Below are 21633 nucleotides of genomic sequence, written 5' to 3' on the forward strand. Positions count from 1 at the left end.
ATATGTAGGATATATGGGGAGATTTTGTATTTAATTAATGGATTGAATAACGGAAAATTTGTAGTCCCGAGAATTTAAAATAGCGTTTTTTAATTTCTAAATAGCGTGTAATGGAAATTCGCGCAAGCTCAAAACAAATTAGATTCAAAAAGAGAAACATTGAATTTAAACTTCTGATCTCGATCTAAAACATTTTCCTGAAAAGCCAATGCATTTAAACTAACTTTGCGGATGTTAAATTTCAAAGGAACTTTAATTCAATTGCTTCGCAGAGTCGAAACGGAAGGCAGCCAATACAAACGACAAAGTTTCAATTCTAAGCTCAAACATTTACGGTTATCTGAATCGTAAGTTGTTCGTCCGTGTGTTGTGGGACTAGTTTTGATGAAGTTATACACGATTTAAAACATAATATAAGTAGTTTAACAATGTTGACTGCCATGTAGGTCGTCGATACGCGGCGTACTGAAGTAATTATGCCATTTTCTCTCTTTAATCAATGCCATTTTCTCTCTTCAGCAATGCCAGGGGCAGAGCCAAGCCGCTGCCTACCGCTAAATATCTAGTAGACTCTGGGAAAGATGAATTCGACGATACCGAAAATGAATCTATTTCTAAGAGACCTAAAAGACTTACATTAACAAACAAAAGAAGGTAAATCTAAGCAATGCAGACGCTCCCCCAGTGAAGGTCACGGGGCGACCTGAGGGGGTAGAGGCCGCACGGCGCGCTATCAGCACTCTAGCACGCTGCCAAGGAGTGACTGGTTGGCGGTGTATCGTACCCCGACCCGGCAAGCTGGTCCAGCGGGGTATTCCGGGACACCAGCGCCACCGTCTGGGCGGCCTGACGGGCTGTCGTACCGAGACGGCCGACGTTTCAAAGCCCTCGATTCGCCTCGAAGGCTCCGTCGGCCGGGCATCCTTGGGGTGAGCTGCACCGTCTGGTTGTAGTGTTGACCGCGGTAACCCCCTTATCTCATCCGGATTGTGACCTCGGAGAGGATCGGACGCTTGGGTGAAGAGTGCAGGGGAGTCGTTTAGTGGGTAGGGCCCTGAAAACATCCTTGGGCCCGCAGTCTCGCAGTCACAGTCCAGTCCCACATACCTCGCACGCCCCCTAGGCGCGGAGACCTCGTAGGAGGATCGACCCACGGTCCGAAAAAAAAAGGCAATGCAGACGCTTAGTAACATAAATCGATATAATTACTTCAGTGCGTAGGGCACCGGTGACCTACTTGGCAGTCAACGTGCTAAATAAAATATCTTTATACATATTTTTGTCAAAAGTGCATTGAAAATATAACCATAATGACTGATGACTAAAATGACTTTTTTACTGGTGGTAGGATCTCTTGTGAGCCCGCGCGGGTAGGTGTCACCACCCTGCCTAAAGCAGTAATGCGTTTCGGTTTGAAGGGTGGGGCAGCCGTTGTAACTTGTACTGAGACCTTAGAACTCATATCTCAAGGTGGATGGCGCATTTACGTTGGGGATGTCTATGGGCTCCAGTAACCACTTAACACCAGGTGAGCCCTGAGCTCTAAGCAATAAAAAATAAAAAAATAAAATAAAAGCGCGGTGCACATAAATACAAAGCCGTTCCTCTTATTTCTCTCGTCATCTAAAACTGCTATCGTAAAGCTGTTTATTGTGACAATAAGGTTTTCACTTTCTTATAGCGGTAATACTTCAGTAGCGTCCGTAGCCTTAAAGCATAGACCAGGCCTGTACTTGATTGTCATCTATTATTTATTGCAATAATCCTGTGTTTGTTGCAGGCGTGGCTGTGGCGGCTAGCGTGTTCACGATCTCTGCGATGTCAGTGGACCGTTGGTTGTCCATTACTCCAGAACCTCGTCTTCGGCCACCAGGCAGGAAGCAGGCGACGCTGCTCCTCATGCTACTTTGGATCGCTGCACTGCTTATCTTCATTCCAACCTCTCTAGTAGCAGGAGTGCGGAAGGAAACCATTCCTATAATATCCAAAGGAGATAAGAACATTTCAGTAAGTGATTTTTTTACCAATTTAACACCACATCCTTAGTTTCAAACTCCCTATGATTTCCTGTGAGCGTGGGTGATATCATACACCATAATTGTGCTGGCTTTATCTAACACATTAAAAATAAATAGAATGGAGATAAAGGACGTGGCTCTGCTCAGTATTCATCAAAGCTATTTATTAAAGCTAAAGATATAAAATCTTTGAAATGTACTCTGAGTAACGACTGCAGCAGCTTCTGGTACAGTAAGCTCCATGTGCTTAGTGCGAGTTTTTTAACGTTATCTATAGCGTAAAAGTGAAATTAAATTTGTATATAGGCGGCAGAGCGTCACTAGCGCAAACATAGGCAAAGGTTCCAACTTTTAAAAAAATTGAGTTAACTTTGACGCTATCGAGAAAGTTAAAAAACTCACACTAAGAACACAACGCACAAGTATCTGTAGACATTATCTATCCCAAGCTCTTAACATATATTTTTTCCCGCGGGAACAACTTGAGATAGTCACAGTTCTATCGGAGAATTTGGGATCTAATATCTGTAAGGAAAACGAAAACTTAATGCCATATGTACATACTACAAGAGACAAGACTATCGACAAGAAGATATCGAAGCTGGAATTGGCAAGCATCTGATGAGTTACGTTATTGGCCAACCGCCAAGACTCTCATAGACAATTTTATATATAACAACAACGAAATTTATTAAATCTAACTTAGCGGATTTTACTATAACATTTTATTTGGTTGGATTTTATTTTACAAATAGTTTTATTTTTCAAACATATAATTATATATATATACTAGCTGACCCGGCAAACGTTGTGTTGCCTTAAATAAGATTGCTAGGGAAATTCTACTGTAGAAAAAAAAACCTCATTTAACCACATAATACTTCATTATAAACAAAAAAAAAAATCCAAAAAATTAATATTAAAAATAAATGTTTGGGGTGGACGGACACCCTTTTCACTTAGGTATGAAAAATAGATAGTAGCCGATTCTCAGACCTACTGAACATACTATTGATACACAAATAAAACCAAAAAAACATAGCTGAATAATGTATAGTATTGTATAGCTCTCAAATATAATAATATTAAGTGTATAATCTATGATGTATAGTGAGTAAGTAAGACAGGGACTTTTTGGCGGGAACGCGAGGAGTGAAGTTGTGTGATGTGTTTTATTTTGTATATTTAGTGTTTCTTCGGGTTTAAATGTGTAATAATGGTGGTTTATTAACTGTTTAATATCTGTGAAAGTGCACAAATGTGGGAAAATGAAACAAAGCCGCTGGACGTAACTTCTCGGGATCCTCCAAAAGGTCCACTCAAAAAAAGTAAATGACCACAATTTTCTGAGATTATATTTCATCTCATTTCATTTCATTTAATTTCATCCTAGTTGATTAATGTCTCAAATTAATCATCTTCATATCATTTCACTTCATAATATCATTTTTCATAAAAATATGAATATAAATTAAAATAAGACATGACTTAAAGGTCTCAGTTACCAGGTCATAAAATCCCATAAAAAAAAAAGTAAGACAGGAGACCGGCTTTGTCCTCATCCCTACTACGTGATGTTTGCTGGATGAGTGGTGGCATTAGACGGGGATAGCTGATCGATTGATAGTTGATCATTAGTCAACCGGCGAGGGCGGGAGATCAAATTCAATTTAAAAAAAATCATAATTAAAGGAACTTGAAATTATAAACTCTGAATAAGAATTTGTCGTACTACAATTATAATATTTGATTGCCATCTTGCAACCTTATTGCGGATCTGTGCATAGAATAAAAAAAATATTAATCGGGATAGAAAAATAGGGGTTGATCGTATAAGAGTGAAAATTGAGAGTAATACGATTTTTTTATTTTAAGTCATGACAAAACAAAATAAAAAACTTGCCAAAAAAATTAAAGTTTATAATTAACAAATAAAAAATAGGGGTTGATCATAGAGGGATGAAAAATTGAGAGTAACATCCAATTTTTTATTTTAATTCATGACAAAATAAAAATAAAAATGAAAATCTTGCCAAAAAAATTAAAGTTTATAATTAACAAATAAAAAATAGGGGTTGATCGTAGAGGGGTGAAAATTTCAGAGTAATATGATTTTTTTTATTCTACGTCATGACAAAATAAAAACAAAATTCTCGCAAAAAATTTAAAAGTTTTTAATTAGCAAATAAAAAATAAGGGTTGATCGTAGAGGGGTGAAAATTTAGGGTTGTATGTATTTTTTTATGTTGTATCATAGAAAAATAGAAATAAAAAATTTTGTCTAAAAAATTAAAAAAAAAATTTAGGGCTGGACTACCCCTAACATTTAGGGGGATGAAAAATAGATGTTGGCCGATTCTCATAGATACCGGATAAGCACAAAAAATTTCATCAAAATCGGTCAAGCCGTTTCGGAGGAGTATGGCAACGAAAACTGTGACACGAGAATTTTATATATTAGATAGTATACGTAATATTATTGGCACGTGACCTCCTTAAGTAAATGATACCTCTATCTTTGTCTCGTCTTACAAAAAAGAAACAACAGTCAATTGGTAATAGATAATACCGTTTCAAGAATTTTCTGAACCGAAATTGTAGTCATTGTTCTATTATTTTTTCTTTCATCTGAAATTACATTTAGCTTTTCGAGTTTTTGTATTTTGATCAACTAGTGTTATTATAATCAACTTTTCTTAAAAAAATAAGTACTTGACACGTATTAACACTTCAAAGATTAACACCACCATCATTGTATAATCTAAATCCAATTTGTAAAATCTATCAGATTTGTGTTATTGGGGTAGAACTTATTGTAAGTACGCAAGTGTTGGTATCGACATCCTGTATATATTATGTATATGTATATACTCTTAGAGGAGACCTTCATTCCTTCCCCTATACCATAGAATCTGTAGTTGTATGAATAGTCGGTCTGTATCTGTAGTCTGAATAGATAATAATATTATATTATAAAATAAATATTGTACATTTTTAGTAATATGAAGCAACCAATTTATTACGAATATACTTGCGAATAGCCCTGATTAATTATCTACTGTGCGTAATTTACATCAAAACTCAATAGACAATTCTTATCTTATATTTCTTTTAAAGCGTATTCTTCTTGTATTTTTTTGAAAGAAAAAACCTTACGAACTTTGATCGTTTCAATAAAATGAAAGACGCTCTCTGCGAGATTTGATTAATTACATCTTCAAACAAAAAAACGCCCTAAATGTCTCATACATATAATGATTTGTTTAGACAGCTGTTCAACAAATATAGACAAGTTGATGGAGGATTATTTAGAAATATTTCTTCCCGTTCAAACATTAATTTATTTTTGAGGACAGTGGTTTCTTTTATAAATATATTACGATTATTTTCTCCCACTGAGCTAGCCTCAGTATTTTATATAAAAGCAATTAATGTAATTTATTACGCCGTCGAGTACTACCAAATCGTAATTCCAAATAAGACTAATACAAATACTAAGATTGCATAAAATGACAAAAATAAAAACGAAGAACTATCAAAGTATGTAAGGCAAAAAAGTACTCTCGTACGCAGTACCTTGGAATATTGCTGCATTGTGTGGAATCCTTACTATGAAATATACAAGAAACGATTGGAAAGTGTCCAGAAACGGTTTTTATGGTACTTATCTTACAACTACAATCTGGGTAGGAAGTTACCCAGCTATGAAGATAGACTTTGCCACTTTAATTTAGACTCTCTTCTAAACCGGAGAAAACTAATGGGGGGTATATTTCTGTACAAACTAATTCATGGAATAACCGACACACCTAATCTATTAGCCCAGATAAAAATATCAGCCCCTAAGTACCAACCAAGAACGAAGAAATATAAACCGTTTATAAGAAAGCCCGCTCGTTCGAATTTAGGTGCTTACTCTCCCTTAAACAGAATCCTTTGGGACTACAATAATGTCCACGGTAGCGCGGTCTCCGTCAATGTTCCTTCGGAGTTGTCCGATTGCGCTGAACTTATTTTAAGTGAAATAGATGTTTTTTCAAATTGTCTCACTACTTACAGGAAAAATCTGTCGCGGATCATCTCCCAATTAAATTAATCTTAAGCAATGAATGAAATGTATCCAATTCTTAGCTGTATATTTTATTTTTATTTTTGATGTTAATGCAATGTCGATTGCACCTATAATTGAGGTGACATCTGCCATGAACTTTTGTCAATTTGTCAATGTTTTGTATTGATGATCACTTTGTTGGTGCAACTTATTAAATAAATAAATAAATAAATAAATACGCTAATTTGAAAACATTTTGAATGTCGTGATAGATATTCTCCCACGAAGTACATACGTGTATGTAAACGAGGACAATTGTATACCTGAAACGCTTTATTCAGAATGCGAATAAGTTTTCACCTTCGCCTTTGGCCCTTTGAAGAATCCTGGTATTGTTGAAGTAAGTCTCAGACACTCCCCACTGAAGACTGGTTTTTTTTTACCTTCTCCATTTGTAATTTAAATTTTTATCTTTGGCTCCCTACTGCTTTGAAGATAATCTCTGAGATCTTCAAATTTTTAATGAGCGAAACGCACCTTGATTATTCATTCTTTTATTATAATATACTTTAAAAGATCTATCTTAAGCAATTTAGATCCGACGTAAGCTGTTGATCCAATATATTAATTTCGGATAAATCAAATCATATCATAGATTTTCTAGAACTTTCTGATTACAACCGATGATGCCAGTATGTACGGTGTATATACGGTATAGAAATAGCTTGAATCCTGTAAATATTATAGTATTAGAAGAAATAATAATACGGTCAGGACAGAAAGCTGATACCTAAAGTTAACTGATGAAGAATAATAGTTAGTCATCCGCGATCATAACGAATAGTTTTCGAAATGTGGTACATTTCAAAAAGGATTTTGATGTGTGTGACGTGCGGGAATCTCGGGAATACTATGTCCGTTAAAAATATTCAGAAAAATACGAAACATCTTCTATGCTAGCGAAATAAATAAGGAAACAACGAAAAGGTTCACAAATAAGATTTAAGCACAAAGGCCTTTCACTAAGGACCTCTTCAAATCCGCAAAGGTTGGCTATCAGCTCTTGAAATCTGACTCGTACACCGCACAAGGGATGTTTTTTTTATGTATTGAATTACGCTGGTAAACTATCATATGACCCATAAAGCTGCTAACAAAGGTCCTTCAAATCACATACCTTGAAAAAAAAAACGTAGATGGCCACGCACGTGGACTATGTGGGTTCTTAGTAAGTGACAATTCGGCTCAAAATTCTTTCGCCGATATGTCTTTTTTGTTTGTTTGAATGAGTGATTACTATTAGCCCAGAGGCCTTTCCAGTTTCACCAGGGTAGGTGGGAGAGCAAATGCTCAGCCAGGAGCTTGTCTGTTAAGCAACGTAAGGCATAATTTGTCACACCGGCGATCATTCAGTTCGTGCGGCATCCACTTATTAAGTTTTTTTACCTCGCCAATTGGATGCAAACGGACTAATATTATTTTAATGCTAACGTTGAAAGCTACTGCTAATCCCCCATAGACACAGCCCACTGAGTTTCTCGCCGGATCTTCTCAGTGGGTCGCGTTTCCGATCCGGTGATAGATTCTGCGAAGCACTGCTCTTGGTAGGGTCAGTGTTAGCAACACTCCGGCTTGAGCCCCGTGAGCTCACCTACACACGTAAGGGTGAAGCTGAAATAGCCTCTCAAGGCTATCAGCATAGGTAGGAAAAAATACTGCTAATTCAGCAGTAGAAGGAGAATCGTCAACTTCCACTAGCGCCTTTAATTAGTTGATTGTTGACTTAAGTTCTCGGACAAGTACAGGGTTATTTTTTTAGAAAAAAAATATATCCGTATTTCAAATTCACTATATATTAAATAACACGGATATTGTAAAAATGCAAATTCATAGGTTGCAAGGTCGACAGTAATAACGTATGATTAAACAGTATAAGTAGTTTTAATTAGAGTTTACATAGCTATACTTTTGATACTTTTAACAATTTTGATTTCTCTTCTATTCAGATAGAAACCAGAGATATCCATTTCTGCATTGAGGAATGGCCTTCACCGGAGACCAGGAAGCAGTATGGAATGTTCAGTTTCACTCTAGTCTACGCAATACCAGGTCAGAATTAATAAATTAAATATGTACCTTGTACTTTCATTTTTTCTTTTATGTATTTTCATAACTATATATAGCGATTCCGATCCGGTGGTAGATTTTGAGAAGCACTGCTCTTGCTAGGGCTAGTATTAGCAAATTCTCTCAGGTTGAGCCCGTGAGCTCGTCTACCCGTCCGGGCATAGCTTGAAAAGACTCTTAAGCTACCCGCGAATAGATAGGGGAGAAAAAACCACCTCTGTGGGTTATAAAAAGTTAAGATTAATTTATAGAAAAAGTTAAAAGAATCTATCACGTCAAATTTTTATCACCCTCCCCGTTCAAGAGGAAGATTTATAACAGGAAATTTCTAATATATTATTCTCACTTGAAATGGCACTGTTGGTCATTTTAGAATCTCGAATGGTCTCCATTTATTTATTAGTGACCACAGGTAATATTTAGCAAACATATAATAATTCTTATAGCAATTAGTTTTAGTTGGAAAGCTAATAGAGCTATCATTAAATTTATTTTAATCCTATTATCAAACAGATTTAAAGTTTTTGTACGCGCGTTGAAGTTAGTTATTCATAAATGATTTTCGTTTGATCAAACCACGCCGTGGCAATACCAGGGGCAAAACCGAGTTACCTTCAACTGCTTGCTTATACCTAAATACCCAGAATTATGATTGTGCCTATGTATGAACGGAGGTTCATATCTAACGATCGACTACAAGGGGCTTTAATACTCTGGAATCCATTTAGTGTGGCTTTTCCTCGAGCCGATCCTATTGATCAATCTCAATAGAATATTTGCGACCTCAGGCGAACGATGGATTAATTTTTGTGATGCGTTGTTTTTTTTTCGACTTTGACCTTTGGTTTTTATTGTATTTTTTTATTTATTAAAAGGATATTGTAAGGAAAATAGGTGATATGGAATTCTGCCACTGCCGTCAAGGCCTGATCTCCAGTGCTTATAAATAATTAGTTGTCAGTTTCGCCATGGTTAGTAGCTGTTTTAATATTGGCTTTTCTACTAATTTGATTTTATTAAAATTGTAGCAATACACTAGGGCTTAAAGTAATTAAATTGGTTCGATATAAAAGCGTTGTATCCACGCGGCGTCAAACTGACAGGCTATATTTTTCCAAAACCCGTTTCACTGGTACGTCATGATTTTAATTTCACGCCGGACTCCTCCTTTGTGAGAGTCGAAAACGCATTTTTGATGATACCGTGCTTTAAAAAAGTTTTAGACGAATATAAAATGATAACAAAGCATTTTTCATTTTCGGATATCTATTTTTTTTATAAGCTATTGCATAGCTTTTATCGCGGGCTTTGAGCGCGGCGACCGAATCAACAAATTCCGTAACGAAAATAAAACCTAACACCCACCACCCCGCCGACCATGTAGCTCGCGTTTATCACATTCACACATTACGCTTGTGTAGTGTTTGTGAATAAGCTTGCGGTGTGACGTCGCACTGCATGCGCATCATGAAAAATCTGTCCATCTCTCTCTCGCCCGGTTTAGTTGATGAGTGTGAAGGGGACAGTTAATGTTTTGCTTTTGTTAATGTTTATAAATATAGCGTGGTCCTATTTTTTATTATTGTTTTAATATTAAACTATTATTGTTTAATTATAATTGCATAAGTTGATAAAAAATGCTATGCAATAGCTTTACCGCGGCAGTCCCCGAGTGCCACACGTGTTTTTTTAAACATGTAGTCGGATTATGTGTCTCGTCGATCTTATTTTACCGGCGCGAAATGTGATTGCGACCGTATGTCTAGAAGAATAGCATTCGCCTTTCAAAAATTGTTTTATTTAACATTTAAAGTGCGAGCCGTCGATAAATCGACTCTCTATTGATGTGTACAAAGTGCGGAGCGTCGTAATACCGAATAAAGCCGTTTTCTTTTTTTAAATTAAATAAATAAAGTTACAGTAAATATATGTTTCATTTGAGTATTTTGATATGACTCTTACACATAATAACATAATTACGAAAATTCTCTTCATTAAGATTTGAGGTAAATAATTAATATTCTGTGCACATTTTGATAATAATTTACTTCTTTCAGAAATCCATTAGCAATTTCTGCAAAATATGTGAAAAAGAACTTAACACTAAAAGGGTTCAATTAAAAATACTTTTACGGTTTAATCTCAACTGTTAAATTTATTGTATATCACAAGCATATAAGTATGTATATATAAAGGTATATGTATGTCTATGTCAGAATATTATGCAATTAAGGCTTCGCTAGGTTGCAACATGTACTCGTCATCTTTGCATTGAAGAAAGGCATGCTGATAGATCACGAGATTTAAAGTGTTCACTGTCGGCCATCGAGATGGATGAAGCACAGCAAGCAATTTTTTAATGAAATACTTACTCAACCAATTGTCACGATTGATTTCCACGGTGAAGGAATAACATCGTGTAATAAAAATCAAATCCGCAAAAATTATAATTTGCGTAATTACTGGTGGTAGGACCTCTTGTGAGTCCACACGGGTAGGTACCACCGCCCCGCCTATTTCTGCCGTGAAGCAGTAATGCGTTTCGGTTTGAAGGGTGGGGCAGCCGTTGTAACTATACTTGAGACTTTAGAACTTATATCTCAAGGTGGGTGGCACATTTACGTTGTAGATGTCTATGGGCTCCAGTAACCACTTAACACCAGGTGGGCTGTGAGCTGGTCCACCCATCTAAGCAATAAAAAAAAGTAAATAAATTAGATTATGAACATAAATTCGAATATATTCTGTTCTTCATAAAACATTTTAAAAAAATACGTATCACAAGTTGGATTTAATAAGTAAAATAATAGTTCATCAATCGTTCATCAATAGTAAATCATTTTTAGTTTTAATTATCTTTGAATGAATCTAACACGATGAACAAATTTCAATGTTCCCTTCGAAATGGCTGACAATGGAGGGTAAAACGCCGTGAACCATTCGCAGAGGCCGCGACTGCGTCTAATCAACACAATACGCGGCTCAACGATTACTTAGAGATCTGCTCCGTCTCCACGTGCCCTCACATTTTAATCTCGGATTCATTCTGTTCATAAAGACAATGAAAATAAATGAATTGGGAACTCGTGAAATTCTGTAGGTACATCTTACATTAGCGTTTCGTTTTTGTTTCTGCAGTCACTTCTTAGAATCGCAAAAACATTTGTAATTCTATCTGTTTTTGTTCACAACCCAGTCGTGTTTTTAAAGCATCAAATTAAATTCGAATTCAATAAACAGAAAATAACAGATTGTACACATCTTATATCTTTAAACGAGCAATTCTTGTATATATATTGTTATGTTTGTAATAAATGTGAGTGTGTCACTGGCCGTCTTGAGTATCACTTGTCCCCATACACGCTAACACAACATTGGCGACGAGGTACCCACACCAAAAAATAAAAAATAATGTCTTTCGGAAATTTAAGTAATTTCGATCATAACATGCAAACTTGGAAGACTTGGAGATGCAGACTCACACAGTGGTTCATCGCGAACGATATTAACGTGGTGAAAGATCCAGCAGGAGTCAAAAGACGGGCCATATTGCTTAGCACACTCAGCGAATCTACCTACAAACTGGCAGCTGATCTCGTGCTGCCTAAAGAAGTTCAAGAAGTACCATACGAAGATATAGTTAGTACCTTGGACAACCATTTCACTCCAAAATCAGTGGGATTTGGCGAGCGTCATCATTTTTATGCCGCCACACAACTACCCCAGGAGACACCATCACAGTGGGCTGCGAGGTTACGAGGTCTCACTTCTCAGTGTAACTTCAGCAATGTAGAAGAAGCATTAAGAGATCGATTCATTATGGGTATGCTGCCGGGCGTGGAGAAAGAAAAAATGTACGTGCAGGAGCTGGCCGGGCTGACCTTCGCCAGGGCTGTGGAGCTGACCGAGAGCTTGCGCAGCGCCCGCGCGGCTGCTGCTGCAAGCGCTGCTGCCGAGACTGTCGTTACAGAGCTGTACAAAATAGGCAAACGTTCTCCGACTAGTGTACCTCAAAGTGCAAAAGTAAAGTGTTCCGTGTGTGGTTATTCGAATCACAAAGCCGCGGAGTGTCGTTTTGCGAGTTACACTTGTAGGAAGTGCAACAAAAAAGGACATTTGCGTAGAATGTGCAAAAGAATCAATTATGTTGTAACGGAGGAGAACGATGAAGGTGACGGTGACGACGGTAAAATTTGTAACATTCGATCTTTGCGAGGTGAACCATTAATCGAAGCCGTGTGCGTCAATGGTATCAGAATGAACTTTGAGATTGATAGTGGGTCAGCTGTTACCGTTATGTCCGTAGATACATATAACGAACATTTTAAAAACATTCCCTTATTTAGCACAAATAAGAAGTTACTAAGTTACTCGGGTGACGTGTTAGGTTGCGCCGGTCGCGCTCAGTTGTTAGTGGAGTGGCGGGGTCGCACGCGCCAGCTCGACGTGTACGTGGTGCGCGATGGCGGACCACTTTACTGGGCCGCGACTTCATCGCACAATTTGAACTGCAGCTAGCGCCCGTATATAAATGTGCCACTACCCGTGACACGTTGAAATTAATACAGGAACAATATCCCGCCGTGTTCTCGGACAAGCTAGGTAAATTCAACAAATATAAAGTTAATTTGAAATTAAAAGAAAGTGCTCATCCTATATTTTTTAAACCACGGCCGGTCGCATTTGCTCTGCGTGAAAAAGTGGAAAAAGAGATAAACCGTTTGGTGGGACTGGGAGTACTCCGACCAGTCGAGCATTCCGACTACGCGTCACCAATAGTCCCGGTACTGAAACGTGACGGTTCGGTCCGTATCTGCGCGGACTACTCTGTTACTATAAACAAGCAATTAGTTGTAGAACAGTATCCGTTGCCTACCGTAAACGAGTTGTTTTCTAAACTATACGGGGGCCAGAAATTTACTAAATTAGATTTGTCTATGGCCTACGGTCAGTTTTGTCTGGATGAAGAATCCCAAAAGTTAACTTGTATCAATACGCATAAAGGGATCTTCGCGTATACGCGTTTGGTGTTCGGGTTAGCTAGTGGGCCATCAATTTTCCAGCGAGCCATGGATACAGTGCTAGCGGGCCTGGACGGCACGCTGTGTTTATTGGACGATGTGCTCATAACGGGTCGCAATGACTCTGAACATCTTGAGAGATTGCATCAGGTCCTACAACGGTTGCAAGACGCAGGATTTGTTCTACAAAAGTCTAAATGTCAGTTCTTTCAAGATGAAATTAATTATTTAGGGTCTACCATTAATAAAGAGGGGCTAAGGAAATCACCTGATAAAATAAAAGCAATATTAAAGGCACCGGCGCCTACGAATGTTAGTCAACTACGATCTTTCTTAGGCTTAGTAAATTATTATAGGAATTTTGTACCGAATGCATCTTGTATTCTCGGACCATTATACGAACTTTTAAAAAAAGAAACAAAGTGGCGTTGGTCTAAGTTACAGGATAAGGCGTTTAATGAAATAAAAAAAATGTTAGCATCCGATAATGTATTGGCCCATTTTAATCCTAATGCAAATATAATTCTCACTGTAGACGCGTCGCCCAATGGATTAGGTGCTATTCTATCACAGGTGAGTTCCGATGGCCAGGAAAAACCTATCTCTTTCGCTTCGCGCACGCTCAACGATGCCGAGAAAAGGTACTCACAAATCCAAAAGGAAGCAACCGCGATTATATTTGGTGTTCGTCGATTTCATCAATATTTGTACGGCAGGTCAAATCCATTTATACTAAGGACGGACCACAAACCGCTGCTCTCAATATTTGGCCCACAACGAGGCATCCCAGAAGTCTCGGCAAACAGACTTCAAAGATATGCAATTTTTCTTAGTGGTTATAATTATGTAATCGAGTACGTGAAGAGTGCAGATAATAGTGCGGACTATCTGTCTCGTGCGAGTCTACCGGGCGGCGCGGGCGCGTGCGGTGGTCGAGGCGGGGGGACCAGGCGCGGAGCGGGAGCGGTCGATGTCGATGCGTTCGACAGCGCCTCTTATGTTTGCTTCGTAGTGCAAGGCGCACTCCCGATATCGGTGACTGAATTACGTAACGCAACCAGCAATGATAGCATATTACGTGAAGTCATCAAATATATTCAAAACGGATGGCCTAAAAAAATTATTAACGCAGAAGTTAAGCCTTACTACTTATGTAGATTGCAACTGTCCGTTGAAAATGGTTGCGTTATGAGGGGTCATAAAGTGGTGATACCAGGAAGTTTGCGTCACCGTATTTTAACAGAGTTGCATACCTCACACATGGGCATAGTTAAAACAAAGGCTGAAGCTCGATCTCGATGTTGGTTTCCAGGCTTAGACGACGCCTTAGAAAATATGATTAGCTCATGTGAGGTGTGTATGCAGCTACGACCGACTCCGCCGCGCACTCCGGTGTGCCCGTGGGAATACCCCCCACAACCCTTTTACCGTGTACACTTAGACTTTCTAGGTCCGCTGAATGGTCGGATGTACCTGGTCCTAGTAGACGCGTACTCCAAGTGGCTTGAGGTGTACGAGATGGCTTCCACAACTACTAGTGCGGTCATTGAAAGAATGTATGAGTACATGTCCAGATACGGATTGCCTCATACGGTAGTTACGGATAACGGTACTAATTTTTGTTCTCAGGAGTTTCTTAATTTTTGTACACTAAACGGTATATCTCATATTACTTCGCCGGCATACCATCCGGCAAGCAACGGACAAGCCGAAGCTTATGTGAAAATAGTAAAAAGGGGTATCAAAACTTGTTTGTTGAGTAGTACAAATGCTAGGGAAAACAAACTGCGACTATACAAATACGTTTTCGATTATAGAAACTCGGTTCACTCGACAACAGGAATGTCTCCGGCACAGTTAGTGTTTGGTCGCAAACTACGTTCACGTTTAGATTTAATGAACCCGCGTTCGCCACCGTCGCCTTCATCTGCTTCGTTGACTGATTATGTTTTATCTAAACAGTGTACGCAAAGTAAAACAAAAGGAGGGAAAGAAAGAAAAAAAAATTTTGAGCTAGGCCAAGTAATTATGTACAAAAAATATCTTGTTAATAATAAATATACGTGGTGTAAAGGTGTGATATTAAAGAGAATTGGTAAAAACGTATACATTGTAAAAGACTTTAAATCTTCAATACAACTCAAGAGGCACTCTGAACAGCTGTTTTTGTGCAAAACCAAATGTGGTGCCAGTCAAACCTGGTCGGATGACTTGAGCGGTTCTATTGCTCCAACCGTTGCTAGTCCGGCAACGGGGATGATGTCGTCCCCTTGTGATGATAGTAGCGGCATCGGACCTCACACACACGACGAAGAGAGTGCAACTGAGGAGAGGGAAGAGGAGAGCGGCCGCACTGGAATCTCTAGTGCATGTGACAATCAGCCGAATCGGGAGTCACCGGAACCGAGTCACGTAACTGTCACGCGAGGAGTGCGTCGACCCGCGCAGTCTGAAGACTCTGAAGAAGGGGATCTGTTCTTTGAGGCAGAGGAGGCGAGCTTGGAGCCCCAAAATATTAGGGAGCCCAGGTTTCCTAAACGTAACCGTCCTAGGGTTAATTATAGACAGTTTTATTAAATGTGTAGCTTGTAATTTTGTTTGTCTTAATAGTGTTAATGTGTCTTAATATGTAGTTAATGTGTCTTGAACTGATAAGGGAGGAAATGTTATGTTTGTAATAAATGTGAGTGTGTCACTGGCCGTCTTGAGTATCACTTGTCCCCATACACGCTAACACAACATATATATATATATATATATATATATATATATATATATATATATATATATATATATATATTTATCCCCCAAACAATTAGACGTCCTCTGAAGAAAAAAATGCATTTAAACTGGCGTCCACCTGCTTTTGGCGTCCGCATACTGGACGCCACTTTGATAGCCAGTGGGGTTTACGTCCCATTGATCCTGGCTAGCCGTAGGACAAATATCGATAGAAGCCAAATTATCTCTTAAATGGCTGCAATAATATATTAAACAGTTCGCGACGAAATCGTAACGCAGGTGTGGCACTGCTGTCGCGTGTATATTGACAGCCGCATATCTCGGGGAGTTCCTGACTAGGGATCCGCGTATTTGGCGTCCACAACTGCGACGTTGCCAGCTCGTTTGCAACATTGGATCACAATTTTATTAACACACGATATTTAATCAAAACAATATATTCGCCGTAGGTGGTATTCGCGTTGCGTATCATTAGGAGCCCGAGTTTATTTAAACTTTTAAAAAGTCAGAACAAAGAAAAACGCTCAAAGGAGTCTCAAGGCCGATTTTGATGAAAAATGAAACTGCATAATTGGATTTGAAAAATATCTATATTTCTAGCCAGGAATCGAAATCGGTGATTCTGAAAAAAAAAGACACGTTCTGTATTTTTCTTCCTTGTTACCGACACTATCGAATGGTGTAATAATACAAGTGTATCTTTTATTTCAAGATAACGAAGTTCGATTCCTGGCTAGGAATATTGATATTTCGAAAATCCAATGATGTTATAGTAGTTTTCTTCAAAATCGGGCTCGAGACTCGTTTTGCGCTCATAATTTTGGATTTGGCCACCCACTTCCACTTGAAAAATACACCTGTATAAAGTTATTTTATTTTAAACATATAGGCACTACTCGGCTCCCGAGTCGTGCCTATGTGTAGCCAGCTCAGCACCCGCTTACCGAGTGTAAATTAAAACACGATGATAAAGCTGCTAAATATGTTCAGTAAATTATTTAAATAAATGAGAAATCGAACACCCAATAGCTTTATACGGACGACCAATAGCTATATACGGACGCTCAATTGGTATATACGGATGTCCAATTCAAATCTAGTGGGATACCCAAGAGAAGTCGATTAAAAATATTTCTTCCAACTGCCAATAATTCCCATTTGTCCCGGGAAAATCTGTGGGGACAAATGGGAATAATCCAATATGGTGCAACACGATTGGCAACAGTATTTCCACCATACAGTAGCTTGTAGCCAAACAGTACTGCCTCACATACTGCCGTATTTTTATAATTAAAGTAAAGTATAATTAAAGTAGTAAAAAAAATAAAGTTATAAGTAAAGTAGTAAGTATAATTAAAGTAGTAGAAATACGTACTTAACAATTGTTCACGATTGACTTCCACGGTGAAGGAATAACATCGTGTAATAAAGATCAAACCCGCAAAATTATAATTTGCGTAATTACTGGTGGTAGGACCTCTTGTGAGTCCGCACGGGTAGGTACCACCGCCCCGCCTATTTCTGCCGTGAAGCAGTAATGCGTTTCGGTTTGAAGGGTGGGGCAGCCGATGTAACTATACTGAGACCTTAGAACTTATATCTCAAGGTGGGTGGCGCATTTACGTTGTAGATGTCTTTGGGTTCCAGTAACCACTCTACACCAGGTGGGATATGAGCTCGTCCACACATCTCGGCAATAAAAAAAAAGCCAGGTTATTGGGCGTCCGTATATAGCTATTAGGCGTCCGTATATAGCTATTAGGCGTCCGTATATAGCTATTAGGCGTCCGTATATAGCTATTAGGCGTCCGCATATAGCTATTAGGCGTCCGTATATAGCTATTAGGCGTCCGTATATAGCTATTAGGCGTCCGTATATACTTAGTCTGGCTGTAAATACTGTTACAATTAAAAATAACAAAAATATTACATTTGAATTTGGAATCTGTCATTTTTATATGATTTCTCATTGAGTTTTCTCATTTTGGCGCCAATTGTACATTATTTTGCGATATTAAAATGGAGTCGGGTGATAAAGAGAACCGAATCGCTGTGATTGCATTACACAAAGTAGGTATGGAGCCAAATGCAATTATTAAAACTCTCTATACGCTTGGTATTAGTAAAATGTTTGTGTACCGGGCTATTAATAGATGCAATGAGACCTCCTCTGCTTGTGACAGAAAAAGATTTGACCGTCCACATAGTGTTCGTACGAAAAAGGTGGTCAAAGCAGTAAGGGAAAGAATTCGAAAAAATCCTGTCCGAAAGCAAAACATTTTATCTCGGGAGATGAAGACAGCACCTAGAACCATGTCGCGTATTTTAAAAGATGACTTAGGACTTGCAGCCTATAAAAGACGTACTAGTCATTTCTTAACTGATAATTTAAAAGAGAATAGGGTAGTAAAATCGAAACAACTACTGAAGCTGTACGCAAAAATAGGTCATAGAAAAATTTTGTTTACGGATGAGAAAACTTTTTACAATTGACCAACATTTTAGCAAACAAAATGACCGTATTTATGCTCAAAGCTCTAAGGAAGCTTCCCAATTAGTCGACAGAGTGCAACGTAGGCACTATCCGACTTCAGTGATGGTTTGGTGGGGTATTAGCTATGAAGGAGTGACTGAGCCATACTTTTGTGAAAAAGGTATCAAAACATTGGCACAAGTGTATCAAGATACCATTGTTGAGAAGGTAGTGGAGCCCCTTAACAACACTATGTTCAATAATCAAGAATGGTCCTTCCAGCAAGACTCGGAGCCAGGTCATAAAGCTCAGTCTACGCAGTCTTGGTTGGAAATGAACGTTTCGGACTTCATCAGAGCTGAAGACTGGCCGTCGTCTAGACCCGATCTTAATCCGCTGGATTATGATTTATGGTCAGTTTTAGAGAACTTGCTCTAAACGCCATGATAATTTGGAGTCCCTAAAACAATCCGTAGGATTGGCAGTGCAAAATGTTCCCATGGAAAGAGTGCGTGCTTCTATTGATAACTGGCCTCAACGTTTAAAGGACTGTATTGCAGCCAATGGAGACTACTTCGAATAAGCTTTTTATCCTTTAAATTGTTATATATTTATGTGTTAAACTAACACACTGTAAGAGTAATAAATGTTATTTGCAATAGATTTTTTTTTATTTTTGATTGTAACAGTATTTATGGCCAGATTAAGTAGATATTGGAGTCCGTGTATAATGTTGGACGTCTATATTATTTATTATATAATATTGGTTCAGGCCATAGTAGGATACAATGCCGATTTTACCTATATTTATATTAAACCCACAAATGAAGTTATTACATACCTACTTGTTTTAAATTTATGAAAAAATAGACTAGACAAACATGTACATAATTATTATATGCTTGTTATTCTAGCTACCACATGCGATTTTTCATGTAAAAATCTCAGAGACAGGAGCTTAATTTTCTTTATCTTATTATAAACTATTTGTGTACTTAGCTTCATCAAAATCCATTGTTACTAATACGTGTAGATAGATAAATTATATAAAATTATCGGGCATCCGTATATGTATAGATTTGACGAAATTGGTATAAATGTACAGACAAGCGATTGTCAAAGAAAGAGAAAGTAAACATAAAGCTGGCAACGCCGCACTTACAAATGTCGTTCATCCTATGAGGATGCTAAATAGTCGATGCCATAGGTAAATCACGATCAATATATCCAGGACGCCTATAATTTATGACCATGGTTCGGGGTTCAAAAATGTTGCGGCACGAACGCAAGAAGAATATCGCGAAAAATAAAATTATCAGAAAATGACGTATCTCACGGAGCTGGAAATCGAAAAACTAAGCAATATTCATTAAGACATGTTAAAAAAAGCAATGGGAACTGGAGGACGTCGTAATGATGCACGACGTGCAGACGCCAAAAAGATTGTAGGATGTAAATATATATATATATATATATATATATATATATATATATATATATATATATATATATATATATATATATAAATCCCGTAACTCTTTTGGCAACCTTTCATTTTCCAACCTTCTGACAACCACCACTTCTAATAGACTTAGAGCAAAATGAATCATATATATTAACGTATTAACGAATATGAAACTGAGTATGTAACTCGAAATTCACCTTGTCGCAATATCCTAGAAAATACTAATATACTAATATCAATATTCTTCGCAGTACTTTTGACCACCAAACCACATTGGTGTACTTAACCCATCCGCGTATATTTAAATATATTACTAATCAATTCACTACAGATAAGTCTACCGTTTTATTGGAAATAAATTGGAGCTCTGTATATTGTTCCGCATACTTAATTCATTCCTACAAACGTCGGACTTCCTCCCATTAACGTGTACTTCTGACATGTTCATTTACTGACAAAATGTACTACCATTCACAGGTCTTATAATTGTGAAAGCTATGTGCAGTCATTTATCAAAATTATGAAAATAATGTACTTAATGCCATAATTATTCAGTAGGAGAAACAGGTAAATAACTTTGAAAAAACTACATTAAAGTTTAGTCTAAAAATATTATAAGTGGTAACTTTGCAGACACAATAAATGTGTTCTAACTTGTAGGAAGATGAGCATACGGCTCACCTGATGGTGAATGGTCACCGTCGCCCATGGACTTCAGCAATGCCAGGGGCAGAGCCAAGCCGCTGCCTACAGTTGAGTACTCTCCATAAGGCCCGTTTGAAGAAGGACATGTCATAGCGCTCTAAAAACACCGTGGAGGGGAGCTCATTCCAAAGCCGGATGGTACGTGGCAAAAAAGATCTCTGGAATCGCACTGTGGATGACCGCAGTGGCTCCAGGTAGTATGGATGAACTCTACTCCGATGGCGGGCGGTGCGATGGTCAAAACGAGATGATGGAATCATCTCAAATAATTCCTCAGAGCACTCCCCATGGAACATACGGTACAAAATGCAGAGAGAAGCGAAGTCCCTTCGCAGACCCAGAGGTTCCAAACGATCCGTGAGAACGAGATTATCGACAATCCGAACGGCCCTCTTCTGTATGGAGTCAAATGGAAGTAGCTGGTATTTGGGAGCGCCAGCCCAGAGGTGGGAACAGTACTGCATGCGAGGCTGGGCTTGTGCTTTATAAAGCAAAAGTCTTTGTCCAGGCGTGAAGTAACACTTCGCTCTGTTGAGGACTCCCAGCATTTTGGACGCCAACTTAGCTTTGCCCTCCAAATGATTCCAAAACTGGACATCGCTCGAAATGTCGTCCAAAAGTATTCGTTAAAGGACTACTCGTGGAAGGTTTCAGGGATACTACTTGGAATTTGTTAATATTGTAACAAAATGTAAATGATTACTAGCGCCATCTGTCATCATCTGTCTGTATATAACTTTGACAATAAATAGTCCGTCTATCCTCAACCGCCATTTTATTAGGTTACGGGCCCAGAAAATCGCAGAAAATCAAAAAAATCCCAGTATTGAGTCGTTTTAACAAGATTTTGCAGTAAAGCAAGTGTTAAAAGACAGTATTCAGTGAGATTTAGTTGTGAACTGGACTGATCGTATTGATTATCGCAGTGTATTTGTGTAAAAACTATTCGTCAAAATGGCTACCAACTACCTTATCAATGTGCCGAAACTAAAAGGACGCGATAATTATTCAGAGTGGTGTTTCGCTGCAGA

The 21633-nt window shown here is 38.2% G+C and overlaps 1 protein-coding gene across 1 annotated transcript in view; it reads left to right on the plus strand.

Annotated features, from left to right (window-relative positions):
* The window catches only part of NGR-A12 (neuropeptide receptor A12), an 84926-nt gene that overhangs the window by 26887 nt on the left and 36406 nt on the right, over nt 1-21633 (plus strand). Inside the window, 2 exon segments of the mRNA NM_001134237.1 lie at nt 1781-2007; nt 8076-8178. Of these exon segments, the coding sequence (NP_001127709.1) occupies nt 1781-2007; nt 8076-8178 (330 nt within the window).

This window comes from Bombyx mori, chromosome 22 (assembly GCF_030269925.1).
Source record: "Bombyx mori chromosome 22, ASM3026992v2".
In the NCBI taxonomy this organism is placed as follows: domain Eukaryota; kingdom Metazoa; phylum Arthropoda; class Insecta; order Lepidoptera; family Bombycidae; genus Bombyx; species Bombyx mori.